The sequence below is a fragment of the Ostrea edulis genome, chromosome 3, assembly GCF_947568905.1.
Source record: "Ostrea edulis chromosome 3, xbOstEdul1.1, whole genome shotgun sequence".
Lineage (NCBI taxonomy): Eukaryota > Metazoa > Mollusca > Bivalvia > Ostreida > Ostreidae > Ostrea > Ostrea edulis.
This window is the reverse complement of record NC_079166.1, coordinates 80,707,644-80,722,446: the sequence shown is the minus strand read 5'-3', so window position 1 is coordinate 80,722,446 and position 14,803 is coordinate 80,707,644. Positions and strand designations below refer to the sequence as shown.

The 14,803-nt window shown below is 36.0% G+C and overlaps 1 protein-coding gene across 2 annotated transcripts in view; it reads right to left on the bottom strand.

Annotated features, from left to right (window-relative positions):
- Window positions 1-13,084: 13,084 nt before the first annotated feature.
- The window catches only part of LOC125675591 (zinc finger protein 431-like), an 8,317-nt gene continuing 6,598 nt past the window's right edge, over window positions 13,085-14,803 (bottom strand). For both annotated transcript variants that reach the window (XM_048913346.2, XM_048913345.2), the window contains one exon: window positions 13,085-14,803. This exon is cut by the window's right edge and continues 1,144 nt beyond it. In XM_048913346.2, coding sequence (XP_048769303.1) covers window positions 14,609-14,803 — 195 coding nt within the window. In that variant the 3' untranslated portion in view covers window positions 13,085-14,608.

Here is a 14,803-nt window from a genome sequence, read left to right as displayed (position 1 = left end):
AAATATAGCCAAAAACAGCGTGCCAAAAAAGTGGAGCCAATTTCTTCCAAGGATAAGAGCTATGCAAGAGGGAGATAATCCTTAATTTTGAAATGAATTTCTAAATTTTATAACAGCGATTAAATATACATCCGTATTTTCAAGCTAGTAACGAAGTACTAAGCTACTGGGCTGTAGAGACCCTTGGGGACTAACAGTCCACCAGCAGAGGCCTCGACCCAGGGGTCATAATGTAAAACTTATACGGTACCAATTTTGATGCACCAGATGCGCATTTCGACAAATAATGTCTCTTCAGTGATGCTCAACCGAAATGTTTGAGCAATGTGAATCAAAGAGTCCAATAGAATTGAAAGGTATGCAAATGGAAACCAAGCCATGGTGCAAGGTCACGTGATTTAAATAAACTGGACATTTAAAAAAAATCTTCTCAGTGAATAAGGACAACTATGATCCTTCAAATGACAATAAACATTTGTGCGCTAAATATCCTCGTTTTGAAAAGTAATGGTCCGGAAACGAAGAGGGGTGCAAAGTTTAACGTAGAAACATGACTGTTAGAAAACTTTTAAGATGGTTTTTTTTTCTCCTCAGATAAATTATACAATTCATTTCCTATATGAAATCTCTCACCTTGTGTACAATCATGATTTGATTCCTTCAATTATCTCTTTAACTTCTGCATGTTTGAACAATTATGTATGAATCTATTGAAATCTATTGAAATAAGTACTTGAATCTATTTAAATCACCCATTAATGATCGACTCAAGAACTCAACTGTACAATGCACGCAGACATATATAGACCTGTGTCAGCTAAAGAGAAGTTTAAATGCAACGCTAGGTGCCTGTAAATATTAATCAAAGTACTGAAAGTACTGAAAAGCGCTAAGCTGACTTCATGAATTCTGTATGTAATGTTAATGAGCAGGAACAACATAAAAAAAAAGGTTCATGCATTATTCTTTATTTTCGCATAACTAAGTAGTACATTTTCTGTAAGAAAATAACAAATATGGATTGGAAGCAATGTCCTGAAACTTTTCAGCACGTTGAAATATAAATTTTATATGATGTTGTTAAAACAATGGTCACTATAATGATAATTTTGATCCCACACTAAACTAAAACCCTGTCCTTGGATCATGAAATTTACAACTTTGGTAAAGGACACCTGTTCTTATTAAATATCTATAATAAGAATTTAGTATCAATAGCATTACCACCGCTGCGGTGGTCCAGAGGTACAGTGTTCGTTCTGTATGCGGGCGGTCGGGGTTCGAATCCCGGCCGCGACAGACCTAGTTCGTTAAACAGGTAGTGACAGTTCCATCACCAAACTCTCGGCATCAGGTGTGAATGTCACGGGTCCTCGGAGATGGCCTTTAAAACGGATGCCCCGTGTCACAGTAGGTGTGGCACGCTAAAGAACCCTCGCTGCTCAATGGCCGTAAGCGCCGAGCATAGGCCTAAATTTGAAGCCCTTCACCGGTCTTGGTGACGTCTCCATATGAATTAAAAATTGTTAAGAAAAACGTTAAAAAAATACAATCAATCAATAGCATTTAAGTCTATGCTATTCAAATATTTCACAAATGAACACTTTATACTCTGTTTAGCTCCCACCCATCTTCCCAAGGCAAAGGTTTCTGATCCGCTCTGCTCCGGTCCCTGGATCATTAAATGCTCTACATGACTATGCAGTTTTTTCTCTTACAGATGTGATGTTATAGAGAAGAACATTTTTGGTAGAAAATGTGAAAACAGTTGTAATGGTAGTTTTCGGTATAAAGTGTTCAATTGTTATTACGCAACTAACTTACTGTTGTGTTCCAGTTAAATAGTGTATGAAATATTTCTAGAATACAAGTGAAATGAAACAAATCAATAGTTTGATACATAAGCCACTTACAATAGAAAAGAACAAACAAACTGGACAAAAAAGAAAATTACACATAACCACATACACTAACAAATGCCACATGTCAAAACACACCAATAATGCAAGATTATGAAAGACTTTACATCCATTTCATTACCTTACCAGAAATCATTTAAATACACACATAAACATGTATCGGTATGACTTGTACTACAGAATCCAGTGCATAATTATCTGTAAATAGCAATCAAACCATGAAAGTGGAATTATTTTTTGTAATCAATAATGGAGTTATTTTCAATTCAAAATCAGGTTGGAGAGAATCTGAATCCAAATAAGTCCGATAAATACATGTATAACTGAAAACAAAATTTAGAAAGTTATTTAGAAAAGATGTTCATCATACATGTGCAATATTACTTTGAAACTGAATACTGCGTCATCAACAAGAGTGGAGATAGCTCATTTTTAACATGAAAGTTAGTGCAAGAGGATATACTAATTCAAATATGATGATGAATTAGACTAACATATAAGCATGGATTTACATTTAGCAATTGCAGTGATTGTTTGTTATACGTAAATCTTAAAAAAAAAAAACAACAAGAGGTTGTATACAGGTACATTAAACGCTGTACTCATCAACTTGTGTGTATTACACTTCTTGTGTAAAAGCTCATATTCATATTGCAAAGGAGACTCATCCGTTTGTCTGAATGAGACATAATACACATTGCTATTGTTTTAATTTTATAAAACTGTTCTTTATATGAAAATGCTAATAACCTTAGCAAAAAACCATAAGATTCGAAGGTTATGTAGGAGTTCTAATATGAAAAAAAAAAAAACGTAACAGAAGTGACTCGCAATAAATATGCAAGATTTACAACATGTAAATGTAGCTAAATGAGAATCCCAAACTAGGCACTGAAAAGTTACAAAAGTAATTTTCAAACGGTAATGTTCAAACCGCTGTTAGAAATAATGAAGAGGCATCTCACCAAAAAACTAAATGCATCTTTTCTATATGAAAAGATCGTTCAGCGAAAACAAAATGTGGGGACAGGGAACAACGACAGTACATCCATGCCCCTCCCCCTTCTTCATCATTTGTACGTTCGGAAATACATGTAGCATATGCATGTCATTGTCAATTGTTTGTTTGAAGTACAAACAAATTGAAAACACGATTACTTTTCGTTGTATGTAGCATGTTGTGGGCCGCAAACCATTTCACATTCATGCTTGACACAATGGCAATATTTATCTAACACTTGTTCTAAACATATGTATTTCAGTATACAGCCCTCGTAAAATTCCACGCGGTGTTTTGAATACTTAAAACCGGGGTATTGTATTCCATAATATAATATAATATAATGTTGTACCTTTTATCTTTTCCTTGCCCCAAGACTATTATTTTTAGTATCATTTTTGAAACTAAATCACAAAATCAAATTTGATTGTGTTGATGATGATTCTGAAGAATATCTTGGTCGTTTAGAAATAATAAAGTAAGCTTAAGTTACACCGTTGCATCCTCTAAATTTCTGCATGACCGACTTACATATATGATCGGGGAAGGTGTAAGCAGTTACGCAATATCATCCTTCTGAGACACCGATCTCTGTCCTTCGCTGTCAAAACATAATCGTGCACAAATTCTTTCTCGTTCATAATGGACGCGGATCAGTTAATTTTTTACTGTGTTGCACACATTTTTGCTGCGTCGGACAAAAGTTTTATTGAGTCGGAACAGCAGCCAAAACACAAGTGGAAAACCCTCCTGACTCGTGTATAGCTTAATGACGTTGCTTCTAATTATAGATTGCACCATGCAAATTGATTTTCCTGACCTCTAAGCGACATGAGAAGGTAACAATGCAAAGGCACCCTAGCTAAAACGGTTTCATATACATATTCTTATTCAATTTTAGATTTTGAATCACTTTAATTATTACACACACAGATTCAAATGGGAATTTTAACTGAAGAACGACCTGCATCTGTGTCTCACTGTCCGCAAGAATGAGGACAAAAATATCACGCTTTTTATACATATTTTATTCACTGTTCAACGAACTGTATTTCCGGAGAAAAAAATGCAACTGCAGATATGAATGTTATCCCCGTGCTAGATCGGTTGCAAAATTACGACTACTTTAAACACGACTTGTTGACTACAGCGATGCATAAATTCGCCTATAGGTGGCGATAAACCGGAAACATGATGACGAAAGCAAAATCCAACTGGCGGCAATAAGCGCTTAAGCTACGCTTAGCGCTTAAAAAGGACTGCAGAGTATCACAGATATATTTAAATGTCGAAACTAAACAGACTATACAAAATCTATGTAGAGGTATGTCAACTTACAATGAAAAGGTGAAGATACTTAATTGTGATCAACGTGGTAACTCCTGTAACGAACACAAAATTAAGAGTTGGGTAAACACGGATTTAGGACATACCACGGGTGGGATCAGGTGTCTAGGTAATCTCGGCTGAGATTCGGCTCGGCTGAATATTTGGACTGACGCCTTCACCAAATCGCGGAGCAGTCCTTCATAATTCATGTCTAGAAATTTTCTTTCATCTTCGACTGGTTCTAGCAATTAACAAATAAATGATTTGACTGTAAAACTAACTCTACCACTATTAATTTTCCATTGCTTACCGTCTAGGTAGGAAAATCCCAAAATGAAAAGAGTCACTAAATTCTCCATTCGAATGATGACTTCCATGGCACAATATTTCATCTCCTGAAATTGAAGAGTTCCTTAGTCTATATCATCGTTACCGAAACATTGTGTCTCCGCATACCGTCTTGTATATCGCCAATTTACAAAAAAGAAACAAATTATTGGAACTCAATTAGAAAAATATTGCGCCATGGAAGTCAACATTTCAACGAAAAATTTAGTAATAGTTTATTTTATGGAATTTACATAATTAGACGTTAAGTAATGCAAAATTAGTAGTGATACAGATTTGGTTTAATTGTCAAGTAAATTATTTGAAGCGAACAGCAGTGGCATGTAGGTGCATATTAATTGCTAGAACCGGCCGAAGCTGAAAGTAAATTTCCAGACATAAATTATGAAGGGCTCCTCCGAAATTCGGAGAAGGCGTCAGTCCAAATATTCAGTCGAGCCGAATCTGAACCAAGATTAGTGCCTTGGATGAGTAAACATCCACTATTTAATGGGTACACTCACTGTTCCCCCTATATCATGATCAGGTAAACGGAGTAATCCGTAATACAAATCAGTGTGCAAAGAACGGTCTCAATTGGTACGAAACACGTCAGACAGCATTCTACCCAATGATAGGTTGTATTGGTAAATTAGATCGTTATAACAACCATAGAATTTGCGAAATGCTGCCTTAAACGAAATTGTTAAAATCCCTATAACATCAACGTATTTGTCAGTAGCTTTCGTCGATTTAAAAACTGGCCATGCGCAGAATAAACCCTTGCATATCGAACAGCTGAAAGACATAAACACGATACACAGGTGATAATGGAACATTGCTACATATATATGGAAAGTTGACGATGGGGAATTTTTAGCCGAATTCAACCCGTTTGAGAGTTGTGTTGTTATTTTCAGTTTGCCGTTTACATTTATGTTCAATAAAATGTTTGATTATGAAGCAGGTGTGGAAAACTCCATGGCGTCTTTTTTCGAGTTCACTGGGTTTTATTAAACGGGAAAAAAATCGAGACCCCGTGTCACAGCAGTTGCATTCTAAATCATTTTAGGTTTTACACATGTATACCAAGTTTGGAGTTGCTCTGGAGCCAAAATCTCTACCCCAGGGATCAAGAAATTTACAACTTTGGTACAAGCCTTCCTGCTCTACATCACTATGCATTTAGTTTTTCTTTAAGGTATGCAGTTGTAGAGAACAGACGTCCCACACACCACAGTTCCCAGCATCGCGTGAATGAGGGATACAGTGCGGGGTTCTTCCCGCTTCACCCGTCGTTACTAATTTAGTACCAATAGTATTAAAGAAGATTTTTTAAAATACAATTTCAAGGTCACGTGGGGATCTGGGTTAGAATAGGTCCTCAGGTTCAGTGGTTGTATATTGCTTAACGTCTCAATCGAGATTTTTTTCACTCATATGGAGATGTCATCATTCTAACCGTGTGGTATTAATGTAGACACAACACAGTTGATTTTTTTCGTTAGGTTCTATATTTGTGAATCTTGGAGATGAATATACTATATAATATACACCCAACAAAACATATAACAACATATCATTTACAGTATCAACATAAATAAATTATCACATTGTTATGATAAAATCTAGATATCTTACATTTTTCATAGGTAATAAAATAATTGCATTACACTGAATTGATCTGTACTATGTAATAGAAATAACTTCTATTTTACTCAAGCAAAATAGATTGAATATAATAAATCTCAATTATGAGTATATATACAATGCTAATATACAATATCATAAGCAATAATTACAATAGGTACCGAATTGTGGATTCAGGCAAAAGAAAGAATTGGCACCATCTCCATGGTGTATTTACAACACATCAGACTTTCAAGGTCTTCAATAGCTTGTCCAATTTCCTTCAATTCTTAGATAATGGCAAAATATATAGCACTGGCAATCTCTCTGACTGCTAACTTCAAAGTGATTTAAATTTACAGAATAAAACTCTCCAGAACTTTGACCTTCAAGACCTTCCAATAAAATTCCAGGAATACTTAGTGACCAATCAAAGACTACTGATCTCTAAACTAGTCCTCTGCCTATACTTGTCTTGAATGAATAACACACTAAAGACAACTCTTATTCTAAAGAAAGATAACTCTGGTTATACTTCAGTAATAGAAACGTGCAGTGCTGGTTAGTAATATGTACATGTATTTTATATAAGTAATAAATTTGTATTGTTTATTTACAAGTATTTAATTGGTATATTAATACTTAATTTTAGATTATTTTAAGTTTGAAAAACACTTCAAAATAACACATTATCACATCATTGCCGGTCAGGGGCTCTTACAACCGAGGGATCTCGCGCCACACCTGCTACGACACGGGACCTCGGTTTTTTTTAGGTCTAATTCGGAGGCCCAATTTAGTCGCCTCTTACAACAAGCGAGGGGTACTGAGAATGTACTCTAACCTGGATCCCCACGGGATGAATATAGGTCCTTCAGATGAGACCGTAAAATAACCAGGATGTGGGGTTGAAGAGAAGATTTTTGAAAACTGGTAAATTTGTGCCCCACCCCTAAGGCCCCAGGAGTGCAGGAGTCCTAAAATTTACAATTTATGTTACCCTTGCCCAAAGATGCTTCATACCAAATTTGAAAAGAATTGAAATGGTAGTTATCAAGAAGTTAAAAATGTTCAATTTCTTAACACAACATGGACTATGGACGCTGATCAAATTAAAGAAAATCCCTTTCTGAGGTTTGATTTTCAGTAGTGTCGATGTTAGATACACTCCCATACTCACTAATGAGCACACCCAACATCTAATTTCAATTAGATTGCATTACAACCTAGGTAAAAGTTATTCATTGTTTCCTCACAACAAACATTTCCCACTCACTTATTCCATGACCTTTACTGAACACCCTCAGCTGACCATAAAGCGTACAAAACTTGTGAATATTTGGTTCTACCACAGTAACTGATACACGTACCTATTTTTACTGCTTAACCAACACAATCAAATGTTGCACTTTCAGGGACACTAAGCATGTCTTGTTGATGAGTTTAATATTGAGGAATACATTTTGTACAATTTTTAAGTATACCATGAATCAACTAGCTGTCCTCACAATGTCTACACAACATTGGCACACAAAGTGAAGTACAACCAATGCATTGTTTAAGGTGGATCCATCCTCATGTGGTTTATCAATATTAATGGTTAAAAGTGGAAAAACTGTATTAATTTCCACTCAATATAGTTAAATTTAATCAATAACCAAAGAAAATGTGTATGTTGCCACCTTTTTAAAGATGTCAGACATACAAAAACAGAAGTATATATCAACATAAAATAATCACACATTTTCGTTAAACAGAATAATGAAAATTAATAAAAACTTGTTGGAATGACAGATTTTAAATGTCAACAGTGTAAGAAAACTGCTAATTCATAAATGTATGAAAATTTTACTTGTGGGTAATAGGGAAATCATTATATCATATACCTAGTAGTGTATCAGCCCTGATACACCTATCTTGGCTAGGGTGAGACAGCTGCAAGTAGGTAGGGCTGTCTCGCCCTAAGGGCCGAGATATCTCTGTCTCGGCCCGTTGTCAAGGGGCTGTCTCGCCCTCAAATTTCAAATGGTTATTTCTTCTTTAATCTTTTGAAATCTAACATAACTACATGAAAAAATGATGTTAGACACAATTTTTTTTAAATATAATACTTTCTTCCACGACAAAATTTAATTTAAGCAGAAAAATTAAATAAAAACGTTTTCAAAAACAGCGCTAAATTGTAGCGAGTATCTAAGCAAAGGGGGGTAACCCAAGTAACAATTGTTTATTTAGAACAATAACACGTTTAACTTCATTTAAAAACAATCAACGTTCTAGGCGACAAAAAACAGTAGGAGGATTATGGAGGGTGATACTAAAGCATTATTAGAAATTCCCGGTCCTAATGGAGATCAAAATGTTAATTTACGGTAATTTTGATGTAGAAAATTAAAACGATTTCCCGAGGACTTGGCAATAAAACGAGAAAAGCAGAGCCAATATCTTCCGATGTTTTTCAACGACTTATAGATCCTAAACAGATGGGAAACGGTAAAAAAAAAAAACTTACTTCAGTATAAGGTAACATTCCCTAAGCAAATAAATAGCAGCATCAGATCTGTAAACATTCCCGTTCATACGATGACGCCACGTAAACAAAGTTCTACAACTCTTACAAATTATATGAAAATAATGAAAACGGGCGAGTTTGGTAAATCCGAAAAAAGAAATAAAAATAATTCACTTATTTCCAATTTTAGTATTCATTAGCAAGCCCCTAGGAGCTGCTTAATAGTATATACATGTACATGAACAGCACAGCGATAGATATGACGAGTTTCTCAGCCAAGCAGTTCAGAAACGTTCAGATTCTAGACCACATGATGAGGGGATGTCCATGATTAATCATCCAATTATTGTGACCAGCAGTGGAATAAAGCTACAAAACCCAGACTTTAGCATGTTTCACAATGCCAATAGTACTGGAAACATAACCATTAAAGTAAACTCACCGAAGGAATAAAATAGTCAAATATCGTTGTATAGTATACCATGTATTTATGTTTGGGTCAATACCCCCCCCCCCCCCCCCCCCATTTTAAAAAAAATGTTTATCAGCTTGTTGTGCTTTAGGTATATGATATAAACAATATCACACTCTAATGTTGATCTCGGACCTGGGATTGCCCGTCGAGTGATCTCGGCCCTCGCCCTACGGGCTCGGGCCGAGATCAACTCTCGGGGCCAATCCCAGGTCCGAGATCAACATTAGAGTGTGATATTCTATATGTACCATAGACATGCAGTAGAGGAGATTCCATCATAAGAGTTATTGCCCTTGACAACATTTTTAAAATTATAAATAATTGATTATCTATGGAAAATAAAAACTTTTTAGTATCAAAAGTTTACTAATTTTTTTTTTTATTTTATTCAGTGAATAAAATTCCTCTAACAGATACATTTCTATCATGCACAAAATTTATTTTGCAAAAACCTATGGCATCACATGAGGATTGATCAACCTTAGCAGGTTCTTAATTTCAATAAAACTAGTCTTGTGATACCCATGTATAAGAAGGTACAAATAATGAACATCACTGTTCGTTATCTTCACCTTGCATTGATCAATCTCAAAATTCCTATAAGGAGTACAAGAAATTAGTGTAGTAATTTGACCAACATTAACCAGTAATTAATGTAATTTGACCAACACTAACCAGTCATTATTGTTGTAATTTGACCAACACTAACCAGTCATTACTGTTGTAATTTGACCAAAACAACCAGTAATTTGACCAACACTAACCAGTAATTAATGTAATTTGACCAACACTAACCAGTAATTATTGTAATTTGACCAACACTAACCAGTATACAGTTATTGACTGGGTTCGAGGACAACAGCTGTTTTGTTTGACCCGAGAACGGGTCTGTTGCCCGAAGCCGTAGGCTGAGGGCAACCGATCCGTTCAAGGGTCAAACAAAACAGCTGTTGTCCGAGGACCCAGTTAATAACTGTTTTGTTATACACCCTCATTTTTAAGGTTGTTTTTAGTAGGTGCACGGTCTGGTTTGTTGACTTTAAACGGGACGGTGTGATTGCGTACAATTATCACCGATTCCACTAGTTTAAAAGAAAACATACCTAACATCCTAATTGATAATTATATTTTTCGTGTATCTGCTCTGCTTTTCATCAACTAAATTCTGTATTTCATCACCAGTCAAATCTGTGAACCTCGCCACTGCGTAAACAAATCAGCAGACCCAAGAATCACGTGACTTGCGCATAGCTTTAACACGAATAAAATAAAAATAAGTAAACTTCATCTTATACAAGTGATTCTAGAAAATGAACAAATAATTTTTCTATGTTTTTGCTGTCTCTACTTTGAAGAATTATGAATTTCATCTTCCGTTGCTGTCGCAAAATGTGCATCCGCCATTTCTCTTTATCCAAACGGCACGGAAAGATAACTCGAGTTAGCGCCATATGACGTCATCAGTCAACAGTCTCTTTTAACAGTTCCCGGTCCAACAGTCGCCAGAACAGTCAAAATGTTGGACTTTTTTTGTAAGGAGTTATATAGGAACTGTTTTATAGGGGTATAACAATAATTACTGTTGTAATTTGACCAACACTAACCAGTCATTATTGTTGTAATTTGACCAACACTAACCAGTAATTAATGTAATTTGACCAACACTAACCAGTCATTATTGTTGATCAACACTAAGCCATTTGTTCTATTAGCCTCATTTAGTGATCGAATAAACTACAGTAAACAATTGTCAAACTGATTGCTCACGAATTCCACTTTACACTGCAAAAGGATGTTAACTTAATACTCTGATAAAATCCATTGTAGTATGTAGGGAAGGAGGTTTGGGCTGGACCAGGATTGTAGTATATAGGGAAGGAGGTTTGGGCTGGACCAGGATTGTAGTATATAGGGAAGGAGGTTTGGGCTGGACCAGGATTGTAGTATGTAGGGAAGGAGGTTTGGGCTGGACCAGGATTGTAGTATGTAGGGAAGGAGGTTTGGGCTGGACCAGGATTGTAGTATGTAGGGAAGGAGGTTTGGGCTGGACCAGGATTGTAGTATATAGGGAAGGAGGTTTGGACCAGGATTGTAGTATATAGGGAAGGAGGTTTGGGCTGGACCAGGATTGTAGTATATAGGGAAGGAGGTTTGGGCTGGACCAGGATTGTAGTATATAGGGAAGGAGGTTTGGGCTGGACCAGGATTGTAGTATATAGGGAAGGAGGTCTGGACCAGGAATCAAACTTGGGACTCCTGCACTACTTGTTTGGTGCTCTAACCACTGAGCTATCCAGACTGACATCCATGGTGCGTTTAGCCCTAACTATTACAAATCTCCTTCCTTTTATTTGTTTTCGCCCTCAAATACACACAACCCTCATTCTTTTCACCCCTGGACAGACAACCTGCAGTGCAGGGATGATCATTGGCACCAACTGTAGTATAGTGGAGATTTGTTTTCGGCTGGACCTGGAATTGGACTCGGGATCCCTGCATTACTAGTCAGGTACTCTAACCACTGAGCTAAACATGGTCAATAAAACCCTAACTACTACACTATATTATAATATGTTGCTCATGAAATGAAAATTCAGTGAAACTTGATACTTTTAGTGCGAGTTCATTGTGATCCATGTACTTTAGAGTAATAAGAAATGAGAGGAGGTCAAGCTATCCCGTCCTATAATTTACTCCATAAAAATGGAAAAACAAATTTTGCTGGACTTAACAAATTATAATATATAATCTCAATGTGTAATACATTCTAAATTTGGTGGTAATTGTGGCCCCACACAAACCTAATGTGCTTTGAAATGTGTTTGAACTTAATAATGAATAATAATAATGACTGGTTATTTACTAGCGTTTTCCAAGCATGTTCAAAGTGCTTTACAATATATTATTACCCCGGCAGACCTTGTATCAATCTAGAACTTTCTCAGCTTCCTGGAAAGCATACATTGCAAGCTGCCTATACTGACGCTAGAGCACTAGCGTTCTAACATCGTTCACTGTCTATAGCCAGGTACCCCTTTTTACACTTGGGTGGAGTTAGGAAATTCATGTAAAGTGCCTTTCCCAAGGACACAACGTCGGCCCTGCCACGGCCAGGACTCGAACTCACCTTTCAGTCGAGAGTCTGACAGCCTAACCATTAGGCCACCGACGCCACTAAATTAATTACTGAATGTGACACCGAACTAGCCTTTAGTGCTAGAGTTTGAAGAAATTGCATGTACATTGTATGCAGATATGGCACACCAACAAACATGTATGTGATACTTTTTTGTTTTGATCAAATGCAGCTCTATTCTTTATGAGGTGAAGATTTTTTTTAATTTTTCCCCACACACACGTGTGGATATACTCTTATGTTACATTTGACACACACACACACACACACACAGGCACGCACACACACACATGGATATATTCCATTGTCCTACTACAGAGAAAAATCAAGGCATTTGATTGGATGACAAGCCGGGAATATGATGAGATACAAAACGGCGTCAATAGATCCGTCATGTATACTTCCCTGCTTCGTAAAATAATTTTTTTTGGATCACTCTGCAGTAAGACATATTCATTATAAGGATTCTTCGCAGGGTATATGGACGCATATTCCCTGTCAAAGCTTACATCCTTTCTCACCTAACGGCTCGGAATAATATGTACTTTGACAGGTACTGAGAGTCCATATACCCTGCCAAGAACCCATATAATTAATAATGTTACATTTGGCACACACACATGCATATATTCCTGTGTTACATTATTCCTGCGGTTTAAAATTAACAGACAGGCATGACAAAATTCAATCTTAAAAGCTCATTTGAGCTTAATAATACATGTAAAATACAACTGCAGAATAGATTACAAAATAGACATTGATAGAGCAATGTATATTGTCCACATTAAAAATTTTAAAATCATCTCAATGATGAAAAATGCAGATATTCCACCATACATTAAATGCATGCTTTAAAAAAACTACAATTTAAATAAAATGTATAAAAAATCAAAAGAGATACCATAAAGCAGTTTCATAAAATATTTAAAAAAATTGTAAAGGTTTCAGAAGCATCGTAAAATACACATGTAATACAAGAAAAATATTATTACATCTATCATTCATTTAAGGTAGCTCACAACACTAAAGCTTATACTCTGTATGACACCACGTCACAAGATGGTGATTTAAATATTTTGTGAAATTATTTGTATCGATTGATTTGTTTGTCAATCATCGTAGCTCAGTGGTTAAAGCATAGGGCTGGTGAACTGCAGATCTTCAGTTCAAATTCCCCAGAGTATTTTGTGCATATGTAATGAAATATTTTTTTTGAAAATCATGTTTTAATCCAAATTTGTATATTTTTTGCCTTTTTTTTTTTCCATATACTTATTGTATATCATGATATCTTTTATAATTAAATCAATTTGTACTCATTTGAGAAACTATTTCTGGTGTAGTGAGCCACCTTAAGAAACGAATATCATTTTTGAAATATACACGAGGGTATGAACAGCGACACTTCACGCCTGCGTACTTCATAATGCGTGTTAGTGCTTCATGAATGAAAAGTACGCCAGCATGAATCACTGCTGTTCATACCCTCAGCGTATTTTCAAAAAAGAAATTTATTTCTTAATATTTACAATCTATTTTCATTTCTGTTCAATTTCCAGCCATTAATATAGACATACTATATTTATCAATACATGTATTCATATGTGCATTGTTCACAACTGTTGCACATTGATGAAGAAATCCTATTGGGCTATCGGTACAATTGGTAACGATATGAAAGACAAATACATTGGAAATGTAAATATATACATGTGAAATGTTTAATTATCCTTACAGAATTTTATTCACATTCTAATCATGAAATTTCTTTTACTTTTGAAATAGTGGAATATGGAAATTTCCTGTCACACGATAACAACAACAATGGAAATTGAGCAGCTACAGAGATACATAGAACCCACGACACTGCAACAGTATAACAAAGATACATATAAAGTCTGGGGTAGGTAAAAATGACACGTTTTGATTGGTGGCTACACCCATGACAATTTTGATTGGCTGCTAAGCCAGGGGTGGATAATCATGCATGACCTGGTCATATTAAACTAGGATTTAATAAAATGTGATGTCACACTGCCCTATTTCCATACACACATTGAAATGAATCAAGTTACATAGATAAAAACCCATTGTTGAAATCACATCATATACATTCATGATTTAAAATTTAATATCTAGTTTTATATATATAAGTGTATTCAGAAAATTAATGTGGGCTGGTTTTAAACTTTCCTATGAAATACAACCCATGGTAATTTTCTCTACATCCACCATCATTGGACTAGAATAATCCATGATGTTCACGTTGCCCTGTCTGCATTTACTGTGGTTCTTCTTCGGATGAGACCTCAGCCTCCACTGGGTCCTCAGCCTCCACTGGGTCGTCAGCCTCCACTGAATCCTCAGCCTCCACTGGGTCCTCAGCCTCCACTGGGTCGTCAGCCTCCACTGAATCCTCAGCCTCCACTGGGTCGTCAGCCTCCACTGGGTCGTCAGCCTCCACTGGGTCCTCAGC